The sequence below is a fragment of the Lepidochelys olivacea genome (assembly GCF_965140295.1).
Source record: "Lepidochelys olivacea isolate rLepOli2 genome assembly, chromosome: 3".
In the NCBI taxonomy this organism is placed as follows: Eukaryota; Metazoa; Chordata; order Testudines; family Cheloniidae; genus Lepidochelys; species Lepidochelys olivacea.
In genome coordinates, this window is record NC_140413.1 from 135,166,218 (window position 1) to 135,193,999 (window position 27,782).

The window sequence follows — 27,782 nt, forward strand, 5'->3', positions numbered from 1 at the left end:
AATGTTTAAAAATAAACCCAGCAACAGCATAAATATAATGCAAATTAATCAACCCCCCAAGTCCTACAGCACCTCAACCAGCCTTACCCAACTTTGAGGGGGAGGGATAGCTCAGTGGTTTGAGCATTGGCCTGCTAAACCCAGGGTTGTGAGTTCAATCCTTGAGGGGGCCATTTAGGGATCTGGGGCAAACACTGGGGACTGGTCCTGCTTTGAGCAGGGGGTTGGACTAGATGACCTCCTGAGGTCCCTTCCAACTCTGATATTCTATGATTCTATATGCAAGGGGAGGGCCTTGGCGAATGCCATGAAGGCTGGCAACTCTGGATGTTATGGACCTGAGGAGAAAGGGGTTCCAAACATCTGGGACCTAAAGTAGAGTGCCCTGCCAGCCACCCCCACCTCTTACAGTAATGGAGCTTCAGTGCAGGCGACTCTACTGACTGCACTTGTCCCAGGGTATCACTGGGATAGAGACAATTTCTTAGATAGGTATATCTTATGCAATGTAGGACATTATAGGTCAAATGAACATCTACAATCAATTTGGAAATCAAGAGATAGCTGGTGCATTTTGTAGAGCATAGGTTCCATGTGCTCACAAAGAGAAATACTGTTTAATAACAGGTTTCAGAGTAACAGCCGTGTTAGTCTGTATTCGCAAAAAGAAAAGGAGTACTTGCGGCACCTTAGAGACTAACCAATTTATTTGAGCATGAGCTTTCGTGAGCTACAGCTCACTTCATCGGATGCATACCGTGGAAACTGCAGCAGACTTTATATACACACAGAGAATATGAAACAATACCTCCTCCCACCCCACTGTCCTGCTGGTAATAGCTTATCTAAAGTGATCATCAGGTTGGGCCATTTCCAGCACAAATCCAGGTTTTCTCACCCTCCACCCCCGCACACAAATTCACTCTCCTGCTGGTGATAGCCCATCCAAAGTGACAACTCTTTACACAATGTGCATGATAATCAAGTTGGGCCATTTCCTGCACAAATCCAGGTTCTCTCACTCCCTCACCCCCCTCCCAAAAACCACACACACAAACTCACTATCCTGCTGGTAATAGCTCATCCAAAGTGACCACTCTCCCTACAATGTGCATGATAATCAAGGTGGGCCATTTCCAGCATAAATCCAGGTTTTCTCACACATCCCCCAACTCCCATACACACACAAACTCACTCTCCTGCTGGTAATAGCTCATCCAAACTGACCACTCTCCAAGTTTAAATCCAAGTTAAACCAGAACATCTGGGGGGGGAGGGGGGGATAGGAAAAAACAAGAGGAAATAAGCAGCACATCAAATTCTGCACCAGCTGCAGTTTCTGAATAGGTTAAGTAGTAGCCCCATGCAGAGAACATTACAGCAGTCTTATTTCAAGGCGACAAAGGTATGGATCCCTGTTGCTAGGCCCAAGAAACAGATGCAACCTCCTAACCATCTGCAAATTGAAAAAGGCCATCTTGGCTGTAGCTGTTACCTGATCTTCTAATAGCATCCAGGACCCCAAAATTGTACACCTGGTCAATCAAAGGCAAATGCACATCCTCAAAGGAGAAGAAACAGCACTCACACACTATCACTTCAGGTGACTTACCTCAACCAACACCACTTCAGTCTTTTCTGGATCAAATCTCAGCCAACTAGCCCTCCTCTGTGCTCTAATCTCCAGATAATAAGTAATGCAAACCAATAGCTCCAGATGAGTCACTGGAGATGGAATTATAAAGCTGCAGGGAATCAGCAGACTGAAAATAATGCAACCCAAGCCACCTCACTAACTTTTCCAAAGGTCTCATGTACACATTAAACCAGAGGGATGACAAGATGGAGCCCTACAGAACACCCTCTCTAACAACATTCAGGTAGGTTAGATCAAGACTATATAAGAGCAGCCTCTAGTATACTCCTCATCAAAATTAGGTCTTTAAATTAAAGGCAATATGGTCTAACGCAGGGGTAGTCAGTTATTTTTCGCAAGGTCCAAATTTCTTGGTCAACGTACAGGCAAGGTCCAGATGCCAGAGACAATAATAAAAAATAACAATGATAGTAAGCAAATAAAAAGATTTTGGGGTCCGTTCAAAAGTGCCTGGTGGTCCAGATTTGGCCCATGGTCCAGTTATTGACTGCCTCTGGTCTAGTGCACCTAAACACAGGACTGTGAGCCAGAGTCCTCACTTCTAACCTTGGCTCTCTTACTGACTCACTGTGTAGGTTCAAACAAGCCTATGAACCTCTCCCTACCACAGAGGAATATTCTGAGAATTAGGGTTTGCCCAAAAAGAAAAGGAGTACTTGTGGCACCTTAGAGACTAACCAATTTATCTGAGCATAAGCTTTCGTGAGCTACAGCTCACTTCATCGCATGCATCCGATGAAGTGAGCTGTAGCTCACGAAAGCTTATGCTCAAATAAATTGGTTAGTCTCTAAGGTGCCACAAGTACTCCTTTTGTTTTTGCGAATACAGACTAACACGGCTGCTACTCTGAAACCTGTCAAGGTTTGCCCAGTATCTTGACTAAGCATAGCATTTCAGAAGCATCAAAGCTATTCCATCTTTTTTGCGGTCCAGAGAATATGTACTATGATACCAAATACAGTATAACAGAGTGAAAAAAACACATGCTGTGAAGTGTATTATTCAGCATTTTAAGTATATGTCTCTGTTATTCATACCAATATATAGTCATTATTAACTATAATGTACAATAAAATTAAGCCAAAGTTTCTCTACAACAAAATAACGTTATTTAGAAGATTAAATTTAAGGAGGCACTAAATCCTTGGCTCACAAACTGAGAAAATAAACCCTTGGAGGCAGGCATTTTATCTTTTTGGCACTAACTTTACACTATACACAATGTGCTGTGTATATTTATGGAGCCGCATAACCGATTACAAAGTTAACTTGAGGGTGGTTCCTGATAAGGCACCGAAAAAAGTACATACTTCATAGTACTTGGGAAGAATTAGTCCGCACAGCCACAATGGGGACTAACTTTATTTTTAAACTATATTTTAAAAATGCCCTCTGGTTAATTTGAGACAGGGTATGTTTCTGTAATTTATACAGATTACACATTTTTAAGTTTTAACTGCAAGATTGTGAGAATAAGTAAACTACAGCAAAATAGCAGCAAAAAGGCAGCAGTGAGTTTATTAATCATTTGTTGAGCACCAACAGTATACTCTGTATTGGCACATGATTAGGTAGAAAATGATGTATGAAACAGAAGAGTTTAAACTGGAGAAGAATGAGTGGAAGGGTGAGCAGCAGAACAAGTCTCGCATCTTGTTTTTTCAAGAGACAGTAACAACAAATTGTAAAATTATATTAAAGTAGATCCACTGTTTGCATTAACACCTTACATTATGAAAAAAATTTTAAAATCTAATTTGCTTTTCACTATTTATACTCTTCATTTGCTTTGGTATTTACTCAGTTTGGATAATGAAAGAGACTTCAATTTCACTTTTGTATTACAACATTTACGTTCTCTATACTGAAGAGAGTTGTATAAATACAAAAGGGATCTTACTTCTAGCCATATTAGGTTTGGTTAAAACAGTATGATCTACTGAAAGAGAATGATGTTGTTTGCTCAAGGAGGGTTATAGCTTGAAGCAGTTAAACCCACAACCAACCAGAATACTTCTGACTAAGATTACTTTTTTGAGAAAAAACCATACACACACCCTTGTTTTTAAAAAGAAAAGGAGGACTTGTGGCACCTTAGAGACTAACAAATTTATTTGAGCATAAGCTTTCGTGAGCTCACGAAAGCTTATGCTCAAATAAATTTCTAAGTCTCTAAGGTGCCACAAGTCCTCCTTTTCTTTTTGCGGATACAGACTAACACAGCTGCTACTCTGAAACCTTTTTTTAAGAAAATTAAGTACATTGAACAACAACTATGTTGTCCTATGAAATTTCGTAATAGTGATGTTCTACTTTCTAACCCGTGGGAAATTCGCACAACAGTACTATGTGGGGAAATGTAAACTTCATACTTGAGAGTAGGACAGAGCTTCTGAACTATGACTACTTACAAACCCTCCCCTCCATATGTATTACTCTGACAGTGGCTTGCAAAGGGTAGATCTCTGTGGAATAAAGTTTTGTGTAAAATAATCTGTGCTGACTAGGACAGCACTAAAAACTCTGAAAATAACCTGTCCTAAGCATGGAAGTTTTCATTTTGCCAATTCAAGTAGAGGCTTATTTTTGAGACTTTCTTCTCAGTTCCAGATTGTCCAGGTAAGCAACAGAGACAACACTATGTTATTATTATGGCTAATGTTATTGGCTACACTGGCAACAACCTGAGAGATTAAAATTGCTGGGTTTTGGTCACAGTGGTGGGGAAGTTTTATTTGCAAACCGTGCTGCACTACTGAACTAACTTTGAAGTATGCTGTAGTTTTAAATAATGACTGCCCCTTTGGTCTCTGTGAGAGAGGGATATGTGGTGATTAAAAAATATTGCTAAACTTCTCGATTTGTAATCCGCAGGACAAATACCCCAGAGAATACTTATTTTGTTTACCTAATAATTTCCAAGAAATACCAAGCTATTTTAATCTCCAAGAAAAAGCCAAAAGAAACATCTCCTGCCTTCACCAAGACCCTGGAAAGATGCATTGTAACCAATCCAGCTATACTTGAAGATCTTATCTCCCAGCTACCTTGAGTAACACTACCATTGATTTTCAGATAAACCCAATCCTACTGGAGGGTGCCGAAGGTACAATCAAGGGAACCTGTTGATCAGTTATGAGTGTGTCCAGGAAGCCTGTCCAACCAAAGGGACATAAAAAGGTTTAAACTAATAGAACTGATTGTCTCAAGAGGTACTGAACAGGAGGTATGGGGATACGCCACCATAGTTTTAAGTACAGCCTTCAATTAAGTAAAATGTTTTATTTCTTTACTTATTTTTAGTTTTTCATAATGCTACCATCCACTGACAAGAACATCTCACTGCTAAAAGAAAAGGAGGACTTGTGGCACCTTAGAGACTAACCAATTTATCTGAGCATAAACTTTCGTGAGCTACAAGTCCTCCTTTTCTTTTTGCGAATACAGACTAACACGGCTGTTACTCTGAAACATCTCACTGCTAGATATTCTGCCCTTTTTTGGCTAGCTTTTGCCGGCTTTGTTGATTCTCCCCTCCGAGCCTCCTCACCCCGACCTCAACAGGCACTGCTGCACTCCCTCGGAAAGCCACTGGACTGCACAGCAAGCCACAGGAGGAGGGGAGTAGCAAGTTTCAGAGTGAGAGCAGAAGATGACAGCTACTGCACTCACCAGGGCTGTTGGTGCAGTACAGCAACTTTTCAACAGAGGGAGTGCACAGGCCTCTTTGCTAAAAAGAAAAATAAAGAGTCTTCAGCAAGTCTGCCCCAAGAGCCAAAGAGAAATGAGCAGAATACCTCACAATGAAAAATTCATAGCCATTCTTATACTATGTATGAGAAAACCATTTTCTAAGTATACCGGCCAGATGCAAATGAAGTTTTAGGTGTTTTAGGTGTTTTCAGTTAAAAAAAAAAAAGCATTAGTTAAAATCAGATATTTAGTCAAAGATAGTTAAGTGGAAATTTCCTTTAAAACATGATAGTAATCTATCTTTGTATTCAGCTAGAAAGATCATGGAAGAACAAAATAAGGTACTTATTCAGTTACTGAGCATTTCTTAAATTATCCCTTTTAATGAATCTTGGTATTGAAATAAAAATCACAGTAATCTAGAAAAGCTAACATTGGTTATTTAGCAGTGAGCCCTAATTAACACAAGTTATTCAAGTGAAATTAAGAAAATCAGTAAGTCTGATTATTTGAAAGATTACAACCACATTAGCATTTGCTTTTATTAGCAAACTTTTTTGATATATATTTCCCCTGGACAATTATGATACTGTTTAATGTTAAGAAACATACTATTGTGTACATTGGTTGCATGTGAGCCACACAGGACAAAGAAAAAAGGACAATTACTATTCATTTGGTGCTTATAAAAGATTAAAAGCCTCTACAAAATAAAAATTAAACACTTACCAAGGCTGGAAACCACAGAACTTTCTTTTTATCCACATTAACATAGTCTACACACACGACTTTTCCTAGTAGTTCATCAGTTTGTTTCCTATCATCTTCATCTTCATCACTGGATGAGGATGAAGATTCTTCTTCTGGGCTACAATGGGAAACAAGAGAGACTTAAACTAAACTTCATGATAGTGTATAGGTTTATAACCTGCCAATCAGAGAGGGTACAAAGCTAACTATCTGAAACGAAATTAAAGCATGGATAAGAGGAGATTTTTTTTCAATTTACTATAGGAAATTTACAAAAATAGAAAAGGCTCCACATACTGTAACTCCAAAGAATTTTCAGGATGCAGTTTGATCACCACAGCATAAAAACCCAAATCACAGAACTTATTAAATCTTTAAATGCCTTCTTTTTTTTTTTCCAGAGAGACAAGGTGAGTGAGGTAATATCTTTTATTGGAACATCTCCTGTTGGTGAAAGAGACAAGCTTTCGAGCTTACACAGAGCTCTTATTCAGGTCTGGGAAATGTACTCAGCGTGCCACAGCTAAACACAGGTGGAACAGACTGTTTAACTTAAGTAGTTAACACATATGGAAACTCCACAGCATGAAGAAAAGGAAGCAAAGCTTAACAGCAACCCTTGTGTTTAGCTGTGACACTGAAGTGTCCAGCAATGCTCAGGCTACATGAAGGGAGAGAACTGAATCAGTTAGCCAGAAATCAGAATAGTCGAACATTTTCAGGGGCCTCAAGTGTCTCTTTAGGAATAGAGTTTCTTTCAACTAGAATGGAGAACCTGGTAGAACTGAAACCAAGAAAAGGTCTGCCTTTGGGACAGACTCCTCACAAATCTTGTCCTTTGGAAATCTGTATTATTTGGACTTGGCTGCTAGGAGAACTTATAAGCAAAGTTTTACAACTAGAAAGGGCCGAGGATTTAATGGCTAGATAGATAGGAAAGACGCCTTCTTCTGTGTCACCTTTCAATACAATTTTGCTATTCTTTAGTGGTCTGTTCTCCAATGACTGAAGTGTGAGATAAGGTGAATAACTGGAGGATTTAAAAAAAGTGTTACATGTCTCAATTTCCCTCCCAAATATATCTTTTCGTTTCCTTCTTTATCATGTTGTTAAGCATTTTTCCCCATTTTTTTTGAAATAGCAATTGCATACATTGATAATATTTTTAAAGAAGTCTTTCAGGCTGCTTCATAAGACTTTGGAACCTCTTGTAGAAAGAGGAGGAGTCGTCGGTAACCCCAATGTCTTTGTCAGATCAGTCAGTATGGTGGAGGGACAGCAGGGGAGTGGGGCAATAGAGAAATTGCTGCTGAGCTTTCCGTCAGTGTGGGCACAATTTGCCTTTCCTTTACTTCAGTTCAGTCAGTGTCGACAATAAGATAAAAATAACAGAGGGAGCTGTCTCTGCTGTGACCATGTCTATACAGACAAACACCCAGAGAAAATAAGTTTTAGTGAGAGAGAGACAGACTGAGGAAAGTACATCAAACTGACTCTGCCATAAGTCAGTTGGAAGCAAAAGGTGAAGCAATCAATCACAAACTAATGTACTGAGGGTGAAGAACAATGGTTTGGGCTCATGTGTAAATATGCTGCCTCTAAAGTAAAATTTTATTCACAGAGCCCTCCAAACATCATTGATGATGCTGGTGCAAACAAGGAAGTTAAGTGAAAAGACGTGTTAATTTCAAGCTCTGTTATTCCAATGGGGCAGGCTCAATGTACCAAAAAGAATAAAATGTATAAAAATCAAACACATTTAAGAGTATTATGAACAAGGGAAGAGTTTAATATAAGCAGTATTTTAAAAAAATGACTATTTAAATGTCTTCTTAAGCACCTGTCAGAACGAAAGTGACCCTACTGTATTCTTGTGAAGCACATCTTTCTTAAGTACTAAATTTATTGCTGAAGACTTCAGGGATCGGCAATTTTACTGTTTGAAAAATAACAGAATGTCTAAAAAAGGAATCATAAGGCCTTTTGAAATTCTTGATAAAACCCACTTCTACTGTATATAGTTATTTTTTTCCCACTACAGCACAAAATGTTTTAGTCTGCTTCCAAGAAGTACGGTTTGCAGTAGAACCAGATGGTCAATTCTGCAGTTTGAAATCTTCAGAAATCCCCTTTTCTCTGTTTTTTGGAAGGAAGTGCATTTTTTAATAGGAACACTGAAGCACTAGGATAGCCTTTTTGGTTGTGGTAATGTCTTCAGTCAATTGCTCTAGTCCAAAGCTTACTCCTGGGGGAATTCTGCACCACTGACCACATGCAGAATTTATGTCCCCTGCAGATTTTTTTTTCTCTGCAAAAAATACATTCTGCTGGAGAGGCACTGAAATTACACCTTTTCCCCATCGGGGCTGCTATGGCACCAGAAGAGAAGGTAGTCAGCTCAGCCAGCCACGGACAGGGAATGTGAGACTGCATTCCTCACAGTGCCTTGCCCTCAGGACTAAGGTAAGAAACCTCAAGGTATGGAGGGGATGGACAGAGCGGGGCACATGGGGCTGCTGGTGGGTCACATAGACTGGGGTTCAGAAGGGCTAGTGTGGGGGGGGAGACTGAGGTGGGAGCACAGGAGCTAGTGGGGTGACAGCATTGAACCAGGGACTGAATGGGAGTGGGGATGCAGGGTAACATGGGGACAAAGGGAAGCGGATGGCTGAGTGGTGGTGTAGGGACACATGGGGATGGGGGAGGAGGGATGGCTGAGTGGGGGTGAAGGGACACATAGGAACAGGGAGGAGGGGTAGCTGAGTGGGAGTGCAAGGACAAATGGGGAATGGGGATAGATGTACCTGACTGAATGGGAGAGGCTAGGGGTCAGCCTGGGTCTGCATGGGGGAGACTCCCCAATTCCCTAACAATCCCTACCCCCTCCAAAAAAAACCCAACTGTTTCATATTTCTCCCACCCGTACCCAACCACCTTCCAGGTTCACTCCAGGCTCCTTCCTGGCAATTACTTCCCTCTCCCTCAGCTCCCTGTTACCCCTGACTCCCAAGCCTTTGCACTGCTTCTGAGGGGAGCAGGAAATATGTTTCTGGATTGTAGTTTAAATGAATTATTACTCAAAGTTTTGTATTAATATGCCTAGTAATGAATGTCTTTCTCAGAAAACATTTCCTGAAACTATTTGGTTGTCTGTATTGTTACAGACATACTTGCTGACAGGTATTTCAAAATAAATGACCAAAATAATTAAAACTGGCGTAATTATATTGTGTTATTTTGATAAATAAAATATGCAGAATTTTAAAATATTTGTGCAGAATTCCCCCAGGAGTAAAAGCTGACAAATGAATTCCACAGAGCAAAATACTGAACATTGCTTTGCAGATACTATCCAAAAGGTCCAATTACAAAGCTAAAAGAGCAGTAACTTGGGTTAATAACAACTTCTGATAACTGTGTTAATAACTTCTGCTCACCATTGGAGCTGTTAACGCAAAAGAAAGAGGAATTATTCAACCGAGATTTTAATGTAGATTTTCTGTAGATCATGAATATCAAGATGTTTGGTTCCACGGAAATTTGGCCACCATATTTGTAGCAGTTTATTCTTCAATGTCACATTTGGTTGCAAATGTTGTACTCTTTTGAAAAGGGTGAACAATCTTTACCCATGGGACAAGAATTATGTAAAGAATTCCCAAAAGACTGCTTTGGGAGCCTAGAGGCTAAAAAGCCCTCTTGTCAGCTACAGCTATAGATTTGTAACTGTTTGAAAAAGTTTTCAAACAGATAGAGCCGAACACAATTTCAGCTACTGTTTTCAGAACCTATGCTAGTATCCTGCCAGAGGGAAATCTATTGCATGTTTTTTTCTTTTTTTCCCCCTTTATAAAATTCCTGTCCACAATGAACAGTGAAATTGTGCTAGCTGGAAAACACATTGAGTACTTGTTGCAATCCTTGCAGTACAGCAAAGCAGGAGAAATTATTTCCTGACTTACTCTTCAACTTTAGAATAATGTCACTTTTCATTCAACTTGCTAAGTATCTTAAAAATTTATAGAAGTCTGAAATATACAAAAACTTCTGGAATTAATGACACAATATAAGAAGGTAAATTAATGCAGAGCTCAAACAAATGATTGAAAAGATATTTAACTTACATATGATTAGATCTCCTTCCTCTGTTTGTTTTCTTTCCTATGACAGGAGTACCAAAATGTTCAGGGTTCGTGAGTGGGAGCTGATCTAATGTCTGTTGGAAGATCATTAAACTCATTAAAACTCAAACCAATAATTTTTCAAGAGTTTATACCAAGTCTAAGTTTGTATATACTTTAATAAATGTATTTTTTGTAAATGGAAAGTCTCCCTACAGACAATGTACTCAGAGCAGAGACACTGCTTTAAAAACAATGGCCTTGTCTTTTAGAAATTAACATTTCACAGCAACTACCTTCTTCCACGTGCCCATTCACACACACACACCCTGAAGGCCCTATTCTGAGACCACTTATCAGTAAAGGAGAACAAACTCAGGCAGCGGGACTGACATCCTGATATGAGATACTCCTTTCCCCTTGCTAGATGAAGCACATTCTGCTTCTGAAGCACCCGCAGATCCACATCCCAATTATACATGTAAGGGAAATGGACAAAGGTCCCTCGTAGAAAAACTGAAGTTAGCAAGGCTGACCAACAGAGACTGGCAAACCAAAATAAGCTAACTTTCTTATTAATTAATGACAAAATATTCCACAACTATGTTCTTGCAAGAAAGAAGAACAGAGTCTGGCAAGAACAACATGTTTCTCAAAGATTATAAACCAGATGTAGTTAGGAAGAGGGTACTGGCTGGAAAGGCTGAGAGAGCAGATCTTAATTTAGGTCTTTTCTGCATGAGGGTGAAAAAAAAGGATCTCAGAGACCTACAGTACCTTATAGAGCAAGCCTTTGAAATTGGAGTCTTATGGAGAAGTTGTTCTCTATTATCATTCACAATTGTAAATAATTGGTTTTTAGGGCACCTAGAGCTTTTTCTATTGGCATATTTTATTGTTATTTAAATAACAAGTTGAATAACAATGGAAGTTGACACAGTTAAGGGGCAAACTGCCTCTTAGAGCCCTTCTAGTCCTTCTCAAGTATACCCTCAAGTGACAGGCCCTGTGTCTTGTACCTCACTCTAGATGGAACCAGTGGTGAGCTGGAGCTAGTTCGCACTGGTTCGCTAGAACCGGTTGTTAAATTTAGAAGCCCTTTTAGAACAGGGTGTTCCGCGAGGGACAACTGGTTCTAAAAGGGCTTCTAAATTTAACCCGCCAAAAGTGGTGCCTTAGGCGCCGACTCCATGGGTACTCCAGAGCACCCACCAGCAGCTCCCCGCCCCACCCCTGGCCCCAGCTCACCTCCACTCCGCCTCCTCCCCTGAACGTGCCGCCCCGTTCTGCTTCTCCGCCTCCCAGGCTTCCAGCGAATCAGCTGTTCACGCGGGAAGCCGAGGTAGGCTGAGAAACAAGCAGCGGCTTCCTGCTCAGGCCCAGGTGAGCTCGGCCGGAGGTGAGGTGAGCTGGGGCCGGGCAAGGGGTGGGGAGCTGCCAGTGGGTGCTCTGTACCCACCAATTTTCCCCGTGGGTGCTCCAGCCCCGGAGCACCCAGGGAGTCGGCGCCTAAGGCGCCACTTTTGATGTGACCAGTGGGGGAACAGCTGCTCCCCATGCTCCCCCCCAGCTACGCTTCCCTTTCCCTAGGAGCCAGAGGGACCTGCCGGATGCTTCCTGGGAGCTGCCCCAGGTAAGCACCGCCAGGACTCCCCACCTCGTCCCCCCCGCAGGTGCCTCTAGCTCTTAGGATAGGGTGAGCACCCACTATGGTGGCCCACGAGACCCTCCTGCCTGGTTCTGGGCGCAGTCAGGGGACAGGGGAGGGGGTGGATGGGGCAGGGGTACTGGGGGGGGGCGTCAAGGAACGCGGGGGGGTTGGATGGGGCAGGAGTCCCGGGGTGTGGGGGTGGGCAACGACCCTCTCATAGGGTGAGGAGGGAACCTGTTAAGATTTTGGCAGCTCATCACTGGATGGAACCATACAACCAACTACTCTGGGATTTGGTCTCTGAGCATCAGTGCACCTCTCCCAACTGTAGAAATGAAATAGGCCCAACTGCAGTTGATGCCTGTAAGCTCTTTCACTCCTGGCACCCAGGAGCTGATTAAAGTGACTCAAGAACACATCTTCAAAATACAGGGTTTTTTATTCCTTCCCCAATGGTACAAAGCACACAGATTAAAGGGTAAAAACAATAAAAGGCATATACACGTGGGTCTTACTTACACCCTAATCTTTCCTTGTCAGATTTTTAAGTTTCCCTCACTCCAGCCAACCTCCATCTCCAGCTGAAAATAACAAACTGTCTTGCTTGCAGCAGGCTCTTTCTGTTTGTGTGTGTCCCCTTGCCAGCCTGTCAGCTCTTCCTGTCATTTCCTGGGCAGTTTTCTGGCCACTCACACAACCCTCATCCTTTTCTATATCCCGGGTCCTGTAATGTCTTAGTGTTCCCTTTTCTCTCCCTCTTCCTAGCCTTGGCAAAACAGCTATGTCACCAGGTTTGGGGCTGAGGAGTCGCTATTCATGATAATAAACCTGACTATTGTGTTTTCCTTGGGATGCCCTTATCTAGGCCGTTATTATACCTTTCCTACTTGGTTCCTTTAACCTTTTGATTTAACTCCATAGCAAGTAGCCCATCATATCTACACACATAAAGGCATGAATCATAGTCATAAAAAATATGAGATGAGATATTTCCCCCAGTTAGTTACACAATAAACAAATGTTACCACATTACACTTCAAGAAGTGTGAAAACTTTCTTTGTCTTACCATTCTCAATGCTATGCTAGTTTCAAACTATGAAGAATACATCAGATTCTCATTAAAAAATATTATGTAGGTGTGGTGGCCCCACCCCCCTGTGAGAGTGGGCAAAGACAGGCCAGAAAGGCTGCGTAAAGCGGCAGCCAATCAAGGAGGGCCTGTTAGAGAGCCAATCAGGGTTGGGCAAGAGGTGGCCAATCAGGGCTGGGCTCAGCCCTATATAAAGGCTGCCCATGAGAGGAGTGGTCAGTCTCTCCCAGACCTCCAGCAAGGAAGCATAAGAGAGCTCCAGCCTGTTACCTGCCGGGGCTGTGGGCCCTGATCAGAAGGGCCTAGAGGGGAAGTGACCCAAGGACAGCGGACAGACGAGGGGAGAGAAGGAGGGTATGGAGGCTGTTGCTAGAGGGTCCCTGGGTCAGGACCCAGAGTAGTGGGCGGGCCTGGGTCCCCCCTTCCCTCTTATCTCGCACCTGGCTGTGGGAAGTGGCCATAACGGACTGCACCAGACCCCTGAGGGAAGGGGTTAGACTTTAGGGGTGTGGTTGGCCACTGTGACAGGGGCAAACCAGGAGACTGCTGTTAACACCCCCACAACCCCAGAATGGGGTGAGCATGGACTAAGGGGCACTGCTGGAGGGCAGTGTCCTGAAGAGGACACTGCCAAGCGGGGAGCAATGCAGGTTCAGATGCCAGCGGAAGGCGTGAGATGGATTGGACACCACCAGTACAGGGCGCTCCACATGGACTGAGCAAATTCCCAGAGTCACCAGCAGGAGGCGCCGCAGTGGTGAGTCCCAACCCCATCACAGTAGGTCAGACTGAACTCACTGCAGCTGATGAAGCCCCCCCACCTTCAAACCAAAAAGCAAACGCACATCTGTCTGTTACTGTGATAGACGTTGCATATTTACCCAACACAGAATGATGGGCATGGACAGAATTAAAACCCTAGCTCAGAACAAGAGAACAGCACTGTGGCATAATTCTAAGGCTATGTCTACGCTACAAATTACTTTGGCGTAATTTACCTTGTTTAGGGGGGTGAATAATCCACAACCCTGAGCAACGTAAATTACACTAACCTAAGCACTGATGTAGACAGTGCTATGTCAGTGGGAGAGCTTCTCCCACTGACATAGTTACCACTGCTCATGGAGGCAGGAGTTATTAAGTCAACGGAAGAGCTCGCTCCTGTCGGCCTAGAGCATCTTGACCAGAAGTGCAGCTGCACCGCTGTAAATGATGTACACTAGAACCTCAGAGTTATGACTGACTGGTCAACCACATCCTTCCTTTGAAACCAGAAGTATTCAATCAGGCAGCAGCAGAAACAAAACAAAAAAGCTAGTAACGTACAGTACTGTGTTAAAGGTGAACAACTAAAACAAAAGAAGGGAAAGTTTAAAAAAAGATCTGACAAGATAAGAAAACTATCTGTGCTTGTTTCATTAAAATTAAGATGGTTAAAAGCAGCATTTTTCTTCTGCATAGTAAAGTTGTATTAAGTCAGTGTTGAATTGCAAACTTCTGAAAGAACAATCATAACGTTTTGTTCAGAGTTATGAAGAACCTCCATTCCTGAGGGGTTGATAACTCTGAGGTTCTACTGTAGCTTAGACATAGCCTAAGTGCTGAAGAAAGTGGAGGTGCAATTTTAACTTCAAGTGTAAAGGAATACTATCATGAACCAATTTGTAGAACTGCAGAGTAAACCCCCAATGACAGTGAGGGAACTGAAAATCAGTGATTTTTTGGCTAAACACCAAGTGCTCAGATACCTGAAAAGAAAACGGACTAGCAAAATGAAAAGTAGGAGAGGTTACCTTAATTAGATTTCTGCAAATCAGATACAATAATCTGGACTGATGGACATTCTTGTTCAGACAGCAGGGAGGTAGATTAACCTATATAATAATCTTGGCCAAAATTTTCAAATCTGGATTCCCAAAGTTAGGTTCCGAACCCCATATTTAATATATATAAGCAGCCCGATGTTCAGAAGTACTGAGCATCTACAAATCACTAAAATTCAACAGGAACAGCAGATGCTCATCTTTGAAAATTAGGCGACTTATAGTTAAATCCATATTTAGGTATTTAGGAGCTTAATGTTTGGCACATACACTTGGAATTTTTAGTGAGAGCATCTGAGCACCTTAACAAAGGCACAGTAAAAATGCCCAGTTCACAACATTTGAGCAACATGCTCAATTGAGTATAGCACAGAAAGCATTCTGCTCAGCAGGAAAATTCTTTCTCAAACAGCTCTTTCATAATTTAACATGTTCACATATATTGGTCCATCTGCTTGTCTGTCTGTTCACACAGTCTTGTGTAATAAGCAGAAAAATGTCTGACTTAACACTGTAATTGTTTAGAAAGTATGTGTATATTTTAGAAGTAATTAGTCTGTAGGCTAGACCATCAAACAAATATGAAAAGATTTCTGATTTGTGGAGAGACAAACATTTCTTCAAAGTAACAGGTGACAAGAGGCTATAATTTACCTAAAACAACAGTACACAGATGTATCTCAGATTTCAAATTTATTAGCTATTACAACACTTGCAAATTAACATGGTCACTTGCATCAGCTCCCATTAAAGTGTAATTATGTGAGAAGATACAAATCATGATGTGTGTCATGCACTATACTGCAGTATCTTTCTTCAATCAATGCTTACAGAGAAAGCTAAGAAAAGTATTTATAGCAAAAATAATTCAACTTATAAAGCAGTATCACTATTGAACCCCATTATGCAAAAAATAAATATGAAATGTCAATTTTGATGGCAACTTTTAGTTTGGAGAAGTCACTCCTCAAATCTTATTTCTGGGTGTAAAGGAATGAACTAGATTTTGTGGATTATATTTTGCATAGTCACCATTTTAGCAGCATTAATATATTTAGCCTTTGAAAGTCTGAGGCACTAATTAAACTGATGAAATTGGGATGAAAGACATTGTTTTGATTATTTTTAAATATAAACACTGTGGAATTAAGATGTATTCATTTTGACAGCAATCACTTACCTCACTTTCAGCAAAATGTCTCTCTCCTTTCAGGCAAAGAGAAGAGCGTCTAAGAGTCTTCTCATCCCCATCATCAAATACTGTCACCAGGGGAAAAAAGGAAAGGCAAATTATTAGTTAATAAACTGAAAAAAATACTTGCCCTGTATTTTCCTGCTACAGAAATATCCTTTGCTCAGTTCCCTGAATATTTTTCCTGTATAAAATCCAGTACTCTCTGGGACAGGGCTTTGAGAACCACCATTTCTGAACATGACATACCCAACCCCAGTTTCGTCACTAAGAGGGAGCACCAAACTAGATGGTAACTGTACTTTTCTATAGTTCTAGAAGTGTTTCAGGGAACTAGAGGATTGAGATCACCTATTATTCCAGGGAACTTGTGTAGTTAGGCTGTAACCCCAAACCCCACAACGTATGTGTTTCCACAAGCTGATTACAACAGGAGAAAACTCTCCATGGTAAGCTCTGAATTTGGTAGGTACCTGCATTATGGATCCTGGGCAGTTGGGCTCTGTATACTGTGTTTATTTTGCCTAATATATTTATCTCCTCCCCAACCCCTGGCTCAGGGCATCCTAATAATAGAGAGCAACTTCCTTTTCTTTTGTTAAGCCATTTAACATCATGAAGTCCCCACAAGAGGTATGTCTTATCTGGCCAAAAAGCGTGTGTGATCTATAGAAAGCAGATGCTAGCTCTGCCACACTTGCATATTCTTCTCCTTTACCTCAGTGGGAAACCTTCAAAATACGCCAGCAAGGCAACCTTTCCAGCCTTCTATCAGACAGAAGTACAGTAGTGTAGTGCATTTAAAAGAACTATCCTGAAACTGAAAACTTCAAAGGAAACCAAGAGGTCAAGGTTTCAGAGAAAGTCACTGAAATGCAAATCAGCTATTCCAAGATCTTAGAGAAAGGAGAACTTGCCCAGCAGCAGGCTTTTTCTTGAACATGTAGAACTCTATGCAAAAGCTCTAGACACCAAATAAGTCAGGTGCCTGTACATACACAAATGATGTTACAAAGATCAGAAGTGTCAAGGGCATGACTTAGTCCTTGTCCATACACCAGTAATACTGCTTTAACCATATATGGGTATCGTTAACATGTAAAATGGTAACAACCCCACACCTCAGAGTGGACTCTTATCAGTATATAAAAGGTGCCTTATACCAGTGGTTCTCAACCCGTTTCTTTCTGAGCCCCCCCCCGCCCCCCAACATGCTATAAAAACTCCACGGCCCACCTGTGCCAAAACAAGTGTTTTTCTGCATATAAAAGTCAGGGCTGATGTTAAGGGGTAGCAAGAAGAGCAGTTGCCCGGGCGACCAAGCCACAGGGTGCCCCGCAAAACTAAGTTGCTCAGGCTTCTACTTTAGCCCCAGGTGGCAGGGATCAGGGCCCCTGGCTTCAGTGCTGCATGGCAGGGCTTAGGCTTTCTGCCCTGAGCCCCAGCGCGTCTAACACTGGTCCTGCTTGGCAGACCCCCTGAAACCTGTTTGTGGCCCCCTAGGGGGCCCCAGGCCCCTGGTTGAGAACCACTGCTGTATACTATAGCAAAGGGAATAACCCATACTGGTAAAAGGCACCTTTGTTATAATAGTAATATAAACTGGACCCAAGCTAGGGATTGTACTGATTATTTTGGTAGGAAAGAATCATACACCCACATCAAAACCTGAGTGTAGGCAAGGCCTTAGCCCCACAAAAGCAAGGAAGGTTGACATGCCTTTAAACTGCTCTCCACTTGTGCCTAGGTATTGTAGACCATACAGTTTTCAAGCAGCTCCCAAATGCATGATGCTATAAAGACTTTGAGCCACAAACTGAATGAATCTCCAAGGTGTAACAATTTGCTGTATAACTGCTACGGTGTTTACCATTTGCCAAGTGAAGCTTTCGGCAGAGGAATTTGTGAGCAAGGTCACTCTCTGAATTAGTGATGTCACCCAGTACTTCAAGATGGCTGGGTGCTAATGTAAACTTAGACAAACTTGCTGAACAAGGAAACTGATCATTATGGAGTCTGACAGGAATGCCTAGCTCTAAACCAGACTTTCCTCAGATCCACAGATACCAATATATCCAAAGTTCTTTTCAGTCCTGCTTCTATTCACCCACCTGATAAAGTATATTCCTAATTTTCTGCTGCTAAGAATGTCATTTCACTCCAGAACTGTATTAGACACGATGAAGTTGCAGCTGTGATACCAATTTTCACTGATCCCACAAGATGGGCATCATCTAATCTGGTAAGCACAGTATCTTCAATCACATCTCCAGGTCAGCTCTCTCCTCCCTTCTTTACTTCCACCTTCCCTTTCTTTCTCAGGCTCAATCTTTGACAGCTGCATATGTCACTTTGAATCTCAAATTGCAACTCCTTGCACCAGCTGCCTCCACTATTTAGCCTGTATCTATTTCTACATCACTTACTTTGGCAAACTGCTGATTTCATGCATTTGTCACATCACATTTTACAATTCTATCCAAATTTCAGGCTATTTGGAACTTAGAAGTATACTTTTTTTATTTACATGTCCATACACTATTGCTTCACCACCTCACATGCTCACTAATTCCCATGTCTACTTCTACATTGCTTATGAAAACCTCTTCTTCATGGCCACACCCTTCTCTATTATTCTGCCTCTTCCCACCCCTTCATTCTATTTTGGCTTCTGTTCTGTCCATGTCTCTCCCTCATCCTACTTTCTTATTCTATCAGATAATTTCTTTGTAGTAATACCTACCTGGAAAAGCATACTCATCTCACAAAATTTCAATGTCTTTTAAAAGAGAAATAATGGTTACCTACCATTCGTAGTTGTTGTTCTTCGAGATGTGTTGCTCATGTCCATTCCATTGTAGCTGTATACGTGCCCACTTGCAGTCGTCAGAGATTTTTCCCTTAGCGGTATCCGTTGGGTCGGCTGTGTCAGCACTCCTTGAGTGCCCCGCCCATAAGCTGATATATAGGCACTGCCGACCCTAAGCCCTCTCAGTTCCTTCTTGCCAGCAACTCCGACAGAGGGGTAGGAGGACGAGTAATGGAACGGACATGAGCAACACATCTCGAAGAACAAAAACTACGAATGGTAGGTAACCGTTTTTAATTCTTCGAGTGCTTGTTCATGTTGATTCCATTCTAGATATATCAGAATGTAACCTGAGGACATTACTTTGAGCACCCAACGGCCCGTGGTCAGCTAATACCAGGACAACTGGAAGGGGTGAAGGCAGCTGAGGAAAGAGTGGGAGGTGACTGGGGCATCGTCCTTGAGCGCACCCTCAAAATGACTGCTTCTGAAAGACCCAAGCTGAGCAAATGAATGGGAAGATGACAGGTGTCGCTGCTTACCCCCTGGTCTCTATCCTTCCTCCTGTAGGTGCCCAGCCAGTGGGTACCCCTGGACCTAGACTGCGGAGGCAGAGGAGTTGGAGGGAGGAATGGCTTCCTGGCCTGGTGAGGAGTATGGAGGCACAAGGAGTGGAGGGTGGCACGGGAGTGTTTAAGGCCATGGAGTCTCAAGTCTGTGAGCTCGGAGAAAAGACCTGTTCTCTCAAATGGGAGGTCCTGTATAGTGGCCTGCATCTCCTGGGATAACCTGGAGGACTGCAACCAGGAGGTACGTCTCATGGCCACCGCATAGGCAAGCACCCTGGCCACTGAGTCAGTAGCATCCCAGTCCATCTGAAGGGCCCCCCTGGGCACAGCTGTGCCTTCGTCCACCAAAGCAGCAAACTCCTGGGCTCGATCCCACAGAAGGTCCGCCTTGAATTTGCTACGGGAGTCCTACAGGTTAAAATTGTACCTGCCTAACAGGGCCTGTTAGACACCTGAAATTGTAGGCTTGCCGTCAAATAAATCTTTCTGCCAAATGCCAGTCTCTTGGCATCTTTGTTTTTCAGCGTACCACTGACTTGGCCCTGCCTGTCCCTTTCACTAATAGCGGTCAATATCAACTAGTAATGCCTCTGGAGAGTGTGTATACAGATATTTAAACCCTTTTAGAGGGACATAATACTTTTTTCCTGCCTTCTTAGAAGTAGGCGGAATTGAAGACTGGGTCTGCTACAGCGATCTAGCAATCTTAAGGACTCCTGGGTGGATGGGCAGTGCGACCCAGGCCGGAGTGGCGGTGGATATAAATTTAAAGAGGTCATCGGACTCCTCTGGGACCTCCTCAATTTTTAAGTTAAAGTTGGTAGCCACCCTCTTAAGGAGAACCTGGTGCTCCTTAAAGTCATCAGGGGGGGGGCTGCCCATTTGGGAGGGACCCGCCACTGCTTTGTCCAGAGATGACGAGTGCACCACTGGGGGAGGGACGGGTTCCCCTTCCTTCTCCTTAGGTGCTGGAATCCCTATGTGCTGCCCCCCGTGTTGGATTCAGTACCGTGTTCCGACTCTGGTGCCTGCGGCGGTTTGACCAAGGCAGTCAGGGAGGACTGGTGGGAATACAGGACCGGCATTATGGGCACGGCCACGAGTTCCAGTGTGGCCATTGAGCGGACCACTGTCCCTGCTGCCATGCCGTCACTGCAGGTGCTGCGTCAGCTTCACAGTTTGGTGACAAATCACCCCTCCTTGGCGAGGAGCTGAACTCCCAGTCTGAGGCTGACCATCGCCCTTATGGCGACCAGGGCAGAGCCATCGAGGCCTGAGTCTGCCAACTGACCCTGGTTGGTGACTGGCGAGGTAAGGATGAGGATCGGTGCCTGCCTGACGAGTGGAACCGAGGGGATGGAGACCGGTGCTGCGACCAGAAGCGATCTCGTCCCAGTGGGGACCAACTTCTTGGAGACCATCTGGGCAAGGGTCACTTGCACAGTGGTGATCTTTGGCGGGCAGCTCACGGGTACTGGTGGTGGGGGACTGGTGCTTCAACTCCAGTGTCCCATGTGTTGTAAGGGAAGAGCGTGGCGTCGGGGACCTGGGTCTTCTGACCAGAGACTGGGAATGTGGTGCAGGGGTCCTAGGCCGCGGAGACGGGGATCTAAGCCTGTGGTCCGGGGACAGAGGGTGCTCCACTGCCCTATGGGGCAGTCCCATGACCGGTTTGCCCTTAGGCATTGGGGCCTTAGCCGAGTCTAGCACCTGGTATGGTGTCAGCCTGCTTATTCTTTAACCACTGGGGCCGCTTCAGGCAATGAGGGCCTTAGGTCTCCTTCTGCTCCCGGGAGTCGAAGGCGGATCCCTGGCCAGTCTCGGGGGTCTGACCTCAGCAGTGTCCTCATGAAGCCTAGGGGCAGGCACATGACCTGACACACGTCCTTTTCCTTCCGGTGCCGGGGTGCTCTTCCTCTTTTGCCACTTCTTCGGCACCAATGAGGGGGAACGGTGTCTGACGGAGCCAGTGCTGGAGGTGTGCTCTGCACCAATGCCAAGCTGCTCATTGTGGGATCAGAGTGGGAGGGCTCTGCAGGACAAAGCGCAGTCTCCATAAGGAGTGCCCTCAAGCGGATATCCCATTCCTTCTGGGTCTAGGGTGAAGTTCTTACAGATTTTGCACTTGTCCTTTCTATGGGACTCTCCCAAGCACTTCAGACAACTGTCGTGGGGGTCACTAATAGGCATCTGCCTGTTATATGACGAGCATGATTTGAAACCAGGAGAGCGGGGCATGCCCCACTCCGGGGTGAAGTCCTAGCTGGGACGCTAACTACCGAACTACTTCACACTTAAAGGCTAACTACGTATCTAAACTATATACCGGGGTGGCCAAACTTATGGACCCTCCGAGCTGCATACGACAATCTTCAGAAGTTTGAGAGCTGGAGCATACCTGCCGGGTCTTCTGCCTCGCAGGAGGAACCTGCCGGAGCTCAGGGCTTCAGCCTTGCTCCTGCTGAAGTCCCAAGCCCCGGCACATGTTCTCTGTGGGGCTGAGGCCCCGAGACCTCCCTCCCCACTGGGCAGAAGCCCTACCCGAATATAAGGCAGAGGTCCCAAGCTCCCCCGACAAGTCTGATAGGTGGAGAATGAGGGGTAAGCATGGGGGGCTCCACGAGCAGTACTTTAATTGCAAAAGAGCTGCATGTGGCTCGCAAGTCACAGTTTGGCCACCCCTGCTATATACAAAGAAGCCAGAAAATGGGCTGTTGAAGACCCGCTAATGCTCTTGCGATGGGAAAGACAAGGTGCTCCAACCAACCGTCACAGGAGGTAAGAAGGAGCTGAGCGGGGGTAGGAACAGCGGCCCCTATATACCAGCGCTTGGGCGCAGCACTCGAGGGGGTGCCACTGCCGACCCTACGGATACCACTAAGGCAAAACTCTCCAACGACTTTGCACATAAGCGCGCACATACCTAGAATGGAATGGACATGACAAGCACTTGAAGAACTATCACTCTGCTCAGAACTCACTTAGCACATGCTTCCTGAAGTCAGTTCTCCTCTGCCAGTTCTCCAGCATCAGTTTACAATTAGCAACCCTTAATAATAAATGGTCACAATTGCTAATATTTTTCTTTACCCATAATTGCAGCTAATGATGTGCATGAATGTATTTTCAATCTTGTTTTATATTATGCGCCCGTGTGTAACAAATCAGTCTACCAATTTAGAGGTCATGGAGTCCAAAATAAGCTTCATTTAGATTAGCCAAAAACATGGTCCATGCACAAGATCCCCACACCAACATTAGCCTATGTGATGGGAGAGACTACCTGTCAAAGGCAGCCTTCACCTTAAAAAACTGCCAATCAGGGGGAGTCAGTCTCCCCCTAATCTCTTTGTATTATGGAGCTCAGGGTGGGAGAGGACAAGTTTCTCAGTAGAAATAAATAATAATAATAAAAAAAATTTAAAAACCCTTAATTGGTACTTTCTATTTGCCTATATTAGGGCTGTGTTAAGGAGAGTATTGGTTCCTGAGACCTGAAAAACTAGTTTTACATGTACTCTACCCTTCTACCTCTCATTTACTGGTTGACGTGCCATGGAAACAGCACTGAAAAGCCAGTGCCATCTGAACTGGGCATACGAAAAGCAAGCTTTGCTAGCGCATTTGGATTAAGTCATCAGAAAAAATGTTTTAGGACTTGATTAGATAATGGAAAAATTAAAGTAAAAATCAACATTGTTATGTGCTTGTTTAAAGGAGCTATGATAGTTTTTATCTTTGTTCTAAACTAGGGGAAAATAAGTACTGTAAACTGTTACTGAAGTTGTTGTAACACTTAAAAGCACCATGAATTATTTCTAACTACTGTCAAAAGCAGGTACATGCTACAATATAGCATATTAGATATTCTAGAGTCCAGACCAATAGTTCTCAAACGAGGACCTAATGAACCACATCTAAAACTAAAGTATTTGGTGTACAACCGTCACAATTTATCAGCATAGTTAGATTGGATTCTATTCTGATTAAACCAACCTATATGTACCACAGTTTGAAGACTGCTTTTCTAGACTAATAAAACACATATCTTGTTAGGAAACTCATTTTTTAGAGTGAATCTCTTTTAAATATAAGACAACTCAACTTTGAATAACTTTGTCTACTGGTCTAGTATTTACTTATTTGCTATTTAAAAGTACTGAAGTATGTAATTTTCTATATGGTGCTAATCCTGTAAAGATTTATGCATGTGCTTAATTTTACACAGTTCCATTGACTTCAAATAGGACTACCTGCAGTACATAAAGCGTGAGCTTAAGCCTGTCCATATGCTAGTATCAAATCATCTTGACAAAAGTGTGCAGCACAGGGAACGCTGTTAAACAACTGCTTCTACAGATACAAAATCTTGTTTTTATTAACTACTTCCCATCGAGAATATTCTCTAAATACATTTATAGCCCAAAGGCATTTTCTCAAATTTAAAACAGATCAAGTGTTGATAATCTTTGGACAAGTGGTGATATTTTTCTGATGTGTACTTTCCAGTTTGAGGACATAGTTATCCATTTCTCTTACCTACAGTATACCAACTTGCATCTGTTAATTTGTTGATGACAGCTTCCTGGTAAGTTCCATCTGGATTCTTTACTTCTACAACAGATCCTACCTAAAATAATATAAAAGCTACTTAACTTTTGAGAACTTTCAAACAGACAATTCATCTCAATTAGGACTGAAAAATATTTTAAAATCAGCAAATCTTAATAAGGGTAAGATGCTAAAAATACTTTGCTTAGAACAGGTGCAATCTTGTGTTCCTCAGGTGCACTGAATTTCTAGTTTTGCACAGTTAAATATACTTTACCTTTTACCTTGGCTCAAAATTATATTTGTAAATTTGTTACTTTATTTTTCCAAACCAATCCAGATAACTGAATATGGTTCTTTCTTTGCTGCCAGCAAGTGGGGAATAAGAACTGTTTTGAGTGATGTCATTCTCTTGTATAACAGCTTGCCAGTTCAAACCATCCAGCTGAGTTTTTTCCAAAGCAACAGTGACTAAAATCAGAACCAATCAAACGTCTTAGCTTCAAGCCAAAAAGCCTAACAGTTATGCACTGAATGCTCACATCCCCTTCACCTCCAGAGGAAGGCGGCAATATGAAGATCGAGAGATGGAGAGCACTATAAGCCTATTCTCCCCACTAGTCTTTGCAAAAGACAAATCACGTCAACCATTTTTGCTTTGCAGCTTCCTTCAATACTGTTCCTCTACTACTCATGCCTTCTGTCCACTTTTATTCTTCTCTTTACTATCCTATCTGCTTCTGTGTTTTGTTGAACACAGAGAGGGAGGTGTAGGCCCTATGAGGTAGAGGTAAGAAGTGGTTTTCCTTTCATCAAACAACACTTCATTGGAAGATCTGAGCCAGTAGGATCTTCTTAAAAAAAAAAAAAAAAAGCTGTCACTAAATATTTCCAGAGGAAGATTATCTGAATTGGTATTTGAAACCTAAAATCCATATAAACCGGCTTACACTGAAATATTAAAGTTGAAAGAATGTGACTAATGTGTATTTTATATTTTGACAAATTCCTGTACTTAAACTTTGGCAAGTGGTCATAGTTGTACTTCTTACAAAAGTCCCATCCCTAAAACGTAAGTTCATTCTCCCACTACTATACAAGTCTTTACTTCTAGTAAAAATTGAGTAAATTGACTCAGTAAAATAGTCAACAAGATCTATTTCTTTAAATTCCTTGCCTGTAGTGTGGAAGCCCTTAGAGTGTCTTGTTGCACTGTTCAGTTTTTAAAAATTCAACCTATCAATGTGTCATGTTCACCTAGGATTACTGGCCTGGTTCCTCTTGCAAGGTTGGTTACCAGTATGTGATCCTTGGTAAGTTGTTTGATTGTTTGTTTCTGCATCATCTTTAGCCAGAAAGCTGGCTAGTTTGCTGACATCCACCCCCTGAATGATATTTGAAACTTTTTCAATGTTTAAAAACCTTCAAGCCTTGTGACATGCCAATTCTCAATTCTGGCTCTGTATAGATGCACAAAGCTTCAACAAAAGTTAGGGCATAAGCATGTCAGTCTTAGTTCTCGCCTAGTAGCAGGACCCAACCCTATTAAAATTGTGAATAAACATGATTTACTTTCATAATCTAGAGAGCATTTAGGGCTGAACTAAACAAAGTTGATATAGATATAGATACTAAAATCTGTAAGGACAGGTTTAAACTACTGCAAATGCCTGTGGATACTAAAATCAATTTAACATTGACTTATCAATTTAACATCTCTTGATTTGGTAGAGAATAAAGTTAAATCAACATAAACAAGGGTTAATTTTTTTAAGAGTGTCCACACAGGCATTTGCACCAGTTTAACAAAAGGAGTCTAAACAGACAAACTCATGCAACTTTGTTTGGATAAGGCTTTTGTAAAACTGGGGAACTAATAAGTGTGGCTCTAGGATTTCTCCAGGGAAACAGGGACATCCCTCATGCTCTTAAAGGAGCCCACATAAAAAAAGAAATTAGGTGTGTGATTTAACAATTACTCCACTTCTGGTAGGAAGGCATCAAAACATCTGCAAGCTGGTCAAAAAAGATTTGTGACCAAGCACTTAAACTGAGGAACCAGCTTTGTTTTCTCCCCTGGAGGCAGGGAAGAAATCTTAAATGAATCAGCTATAACTACTTAATATTCAGGGTGATGGCCAGTTTCTTGTTAACCTTCCCCCTGTGGTTAGCAGGGAATCTGCTAAACAAATGACCTTTATACCTTGTCACTCTACACTGGCAGTGCTGGGTTTCGCTCTTTGCAATGGGCAATGGAACAGGCTTATGTCATAGCAGGACTATGTTCAGACCACCCACATTTTTCCATATCATACCCTACATATTTAAAAACTCTTTAAATTCTCATTCCTATAGAAAGACACTGATTCTATCCTATAGAAAGATACTGGCTAATCAGTATTCCCAAAAAGGAAAAAAGTGTAACCTTAGATAGGCATAACTATCAACACATTTTAATAAATGACTGAATGAATTCTACTGAAATTCAAAAAATGTATTACCTTTAATGGGCCCTTTATGTGGTCATCCTGAACTTCCACTGTTGAAGAATCATGTCTAAATGTTACCTAGAAAATATAATTCAACTAACAATCACTTGATACAGTTGAACAGCGCAAGTACATAAAAGCGTAAGCACTCCTTTTTCTCCAATTTTCACCTTGTATTCAACCAGTCTCCTGTAGCTGTTCAATTTCCTGAAGCTCTGTCACTCAGATATTTTTTACAAGATAACTTTAAACACTTCCAAGAAGTTATTTTGCAAGTGACCTTGGTGCAAAGAAACACCGTAAAAAAAATAAAACTTTGCATAAAGATTTTAACTGGTGCAATCTAAAATGGTTGATCAGTGAAATAAAAGGATAAAGTCAACATATTTAGACCCAAAACATAGTCCTTAAAGCAATGGTTCTATTTAAATTTATAACTTTAAAAAAATAGCTTCAGATTGTACTCCTGGCCTCAGTTTATGATTTTACAATCTCACTTTTGTTTTGTTTCTCTCCCCACTGTTGAGTGAAAGATACATGTAAAACAGAGGAAACTATGTGGGGACGTGGTAAAAGTGGCTATAGACAACATGCTTTATGCACAAGCTGAACAGAATTCTCTAGCCTCTCAGTTGGTGATCTTAAGTGTTACTTGGAACAGTCAGGCTTTGTCTACACTGCCACTTAAAAAAGCACCCCCCCCCCCCCGAAAGACAAAAGTTTTGCCGCCAGGAGTGCTTTCTTGTTGACAACACAAACCCCGCTCGTAGGGGGTGGAAGCACGTGCCCATGAACAGCGTTTACACTGCCCAACTTTTAAGCTAAAAGCTGTGTAGTGAAGACAAAGCCGAGGTAAACTTTCGGAGGGGTGTTAAGTTGTCATTGTCCCTTTAAAGGTAAATACCATGCAATCTTGGAGGACTGTTTGGGTGTATGGCAACAATGTTTTATTCTATGCATGCATTCATATGTTGCTCAGGGGAAAAATACTTAGGTAAGCTAGAGTTAATTTCTTTTTTGGTGGGTAGGGAATCATGAGTAGTGCAGTTTTCTTAACTGCAAACACTAAAACATTTAAATAGACTTTATGAAGCACAGAAATGTATAGTTCAGGTGAATCAAACTACTTTGCATTCTGCTTCTTCATGCTGAGTGTCACTGGTCTGGCACCTTGACACTAAGCACCCCTGTATTCAGACCATACATACACTTGTAATAATCTTTATACAGAATATGCCTTGAGGTATCATTTAAAAACTAATAACTCACTGATCATTAATATTCTTGTGTAATGTATATACGCTGTGGGTATTAAGAGTTATGAATAAGGCTGCAAGTTTGTCCTGGAAGTCATGGAAGTCACCCCTCCTTGGCGAGGAGCTGAA

General features: G+C 42.3%; 1 protein-coding gene across 2 annotated transcripts in view; it reads right to left on the reverse strand.

The window, feature by feature from the left end:
• Positions 1 to 27,782, reverse strand: part of ARID4B (AT-rich interaction domain 4B) — a 139,820-nt gene that overhangs the window by 66,574 nt on the left and 45,464 nt on the right. For both annotated transcript variants that reach the window (XM_084623731.1, XM_084623730.1), the window contains exons 4-8: positions 26,410 to 26,475; positions 23,897 to 23,987; positions 15,968 to 16,047; positions 10,226 to 10,317; positions 6,081 to 6,219 (exon numbers count right to left, since the gene is read on the reverse strand). In XM_084623731.1, the coding sequence (XP_084479857.1) occupies positions 6,081 to 6,219; positions 10,226 to 10,317; positions 15,968 to 16,047; positions 23,897 to 23,987; positions 26,410 to 26,475 (468 nt within the window). The remainder of the gene's footprint in view (positions 1 to 6,080; positions 6,220 to 10,225; positions 10,318 to 15,967; positions 16,048 to 23,896; positions 23,988 to 26,409; positions 26,476 to 27,782) is intronic.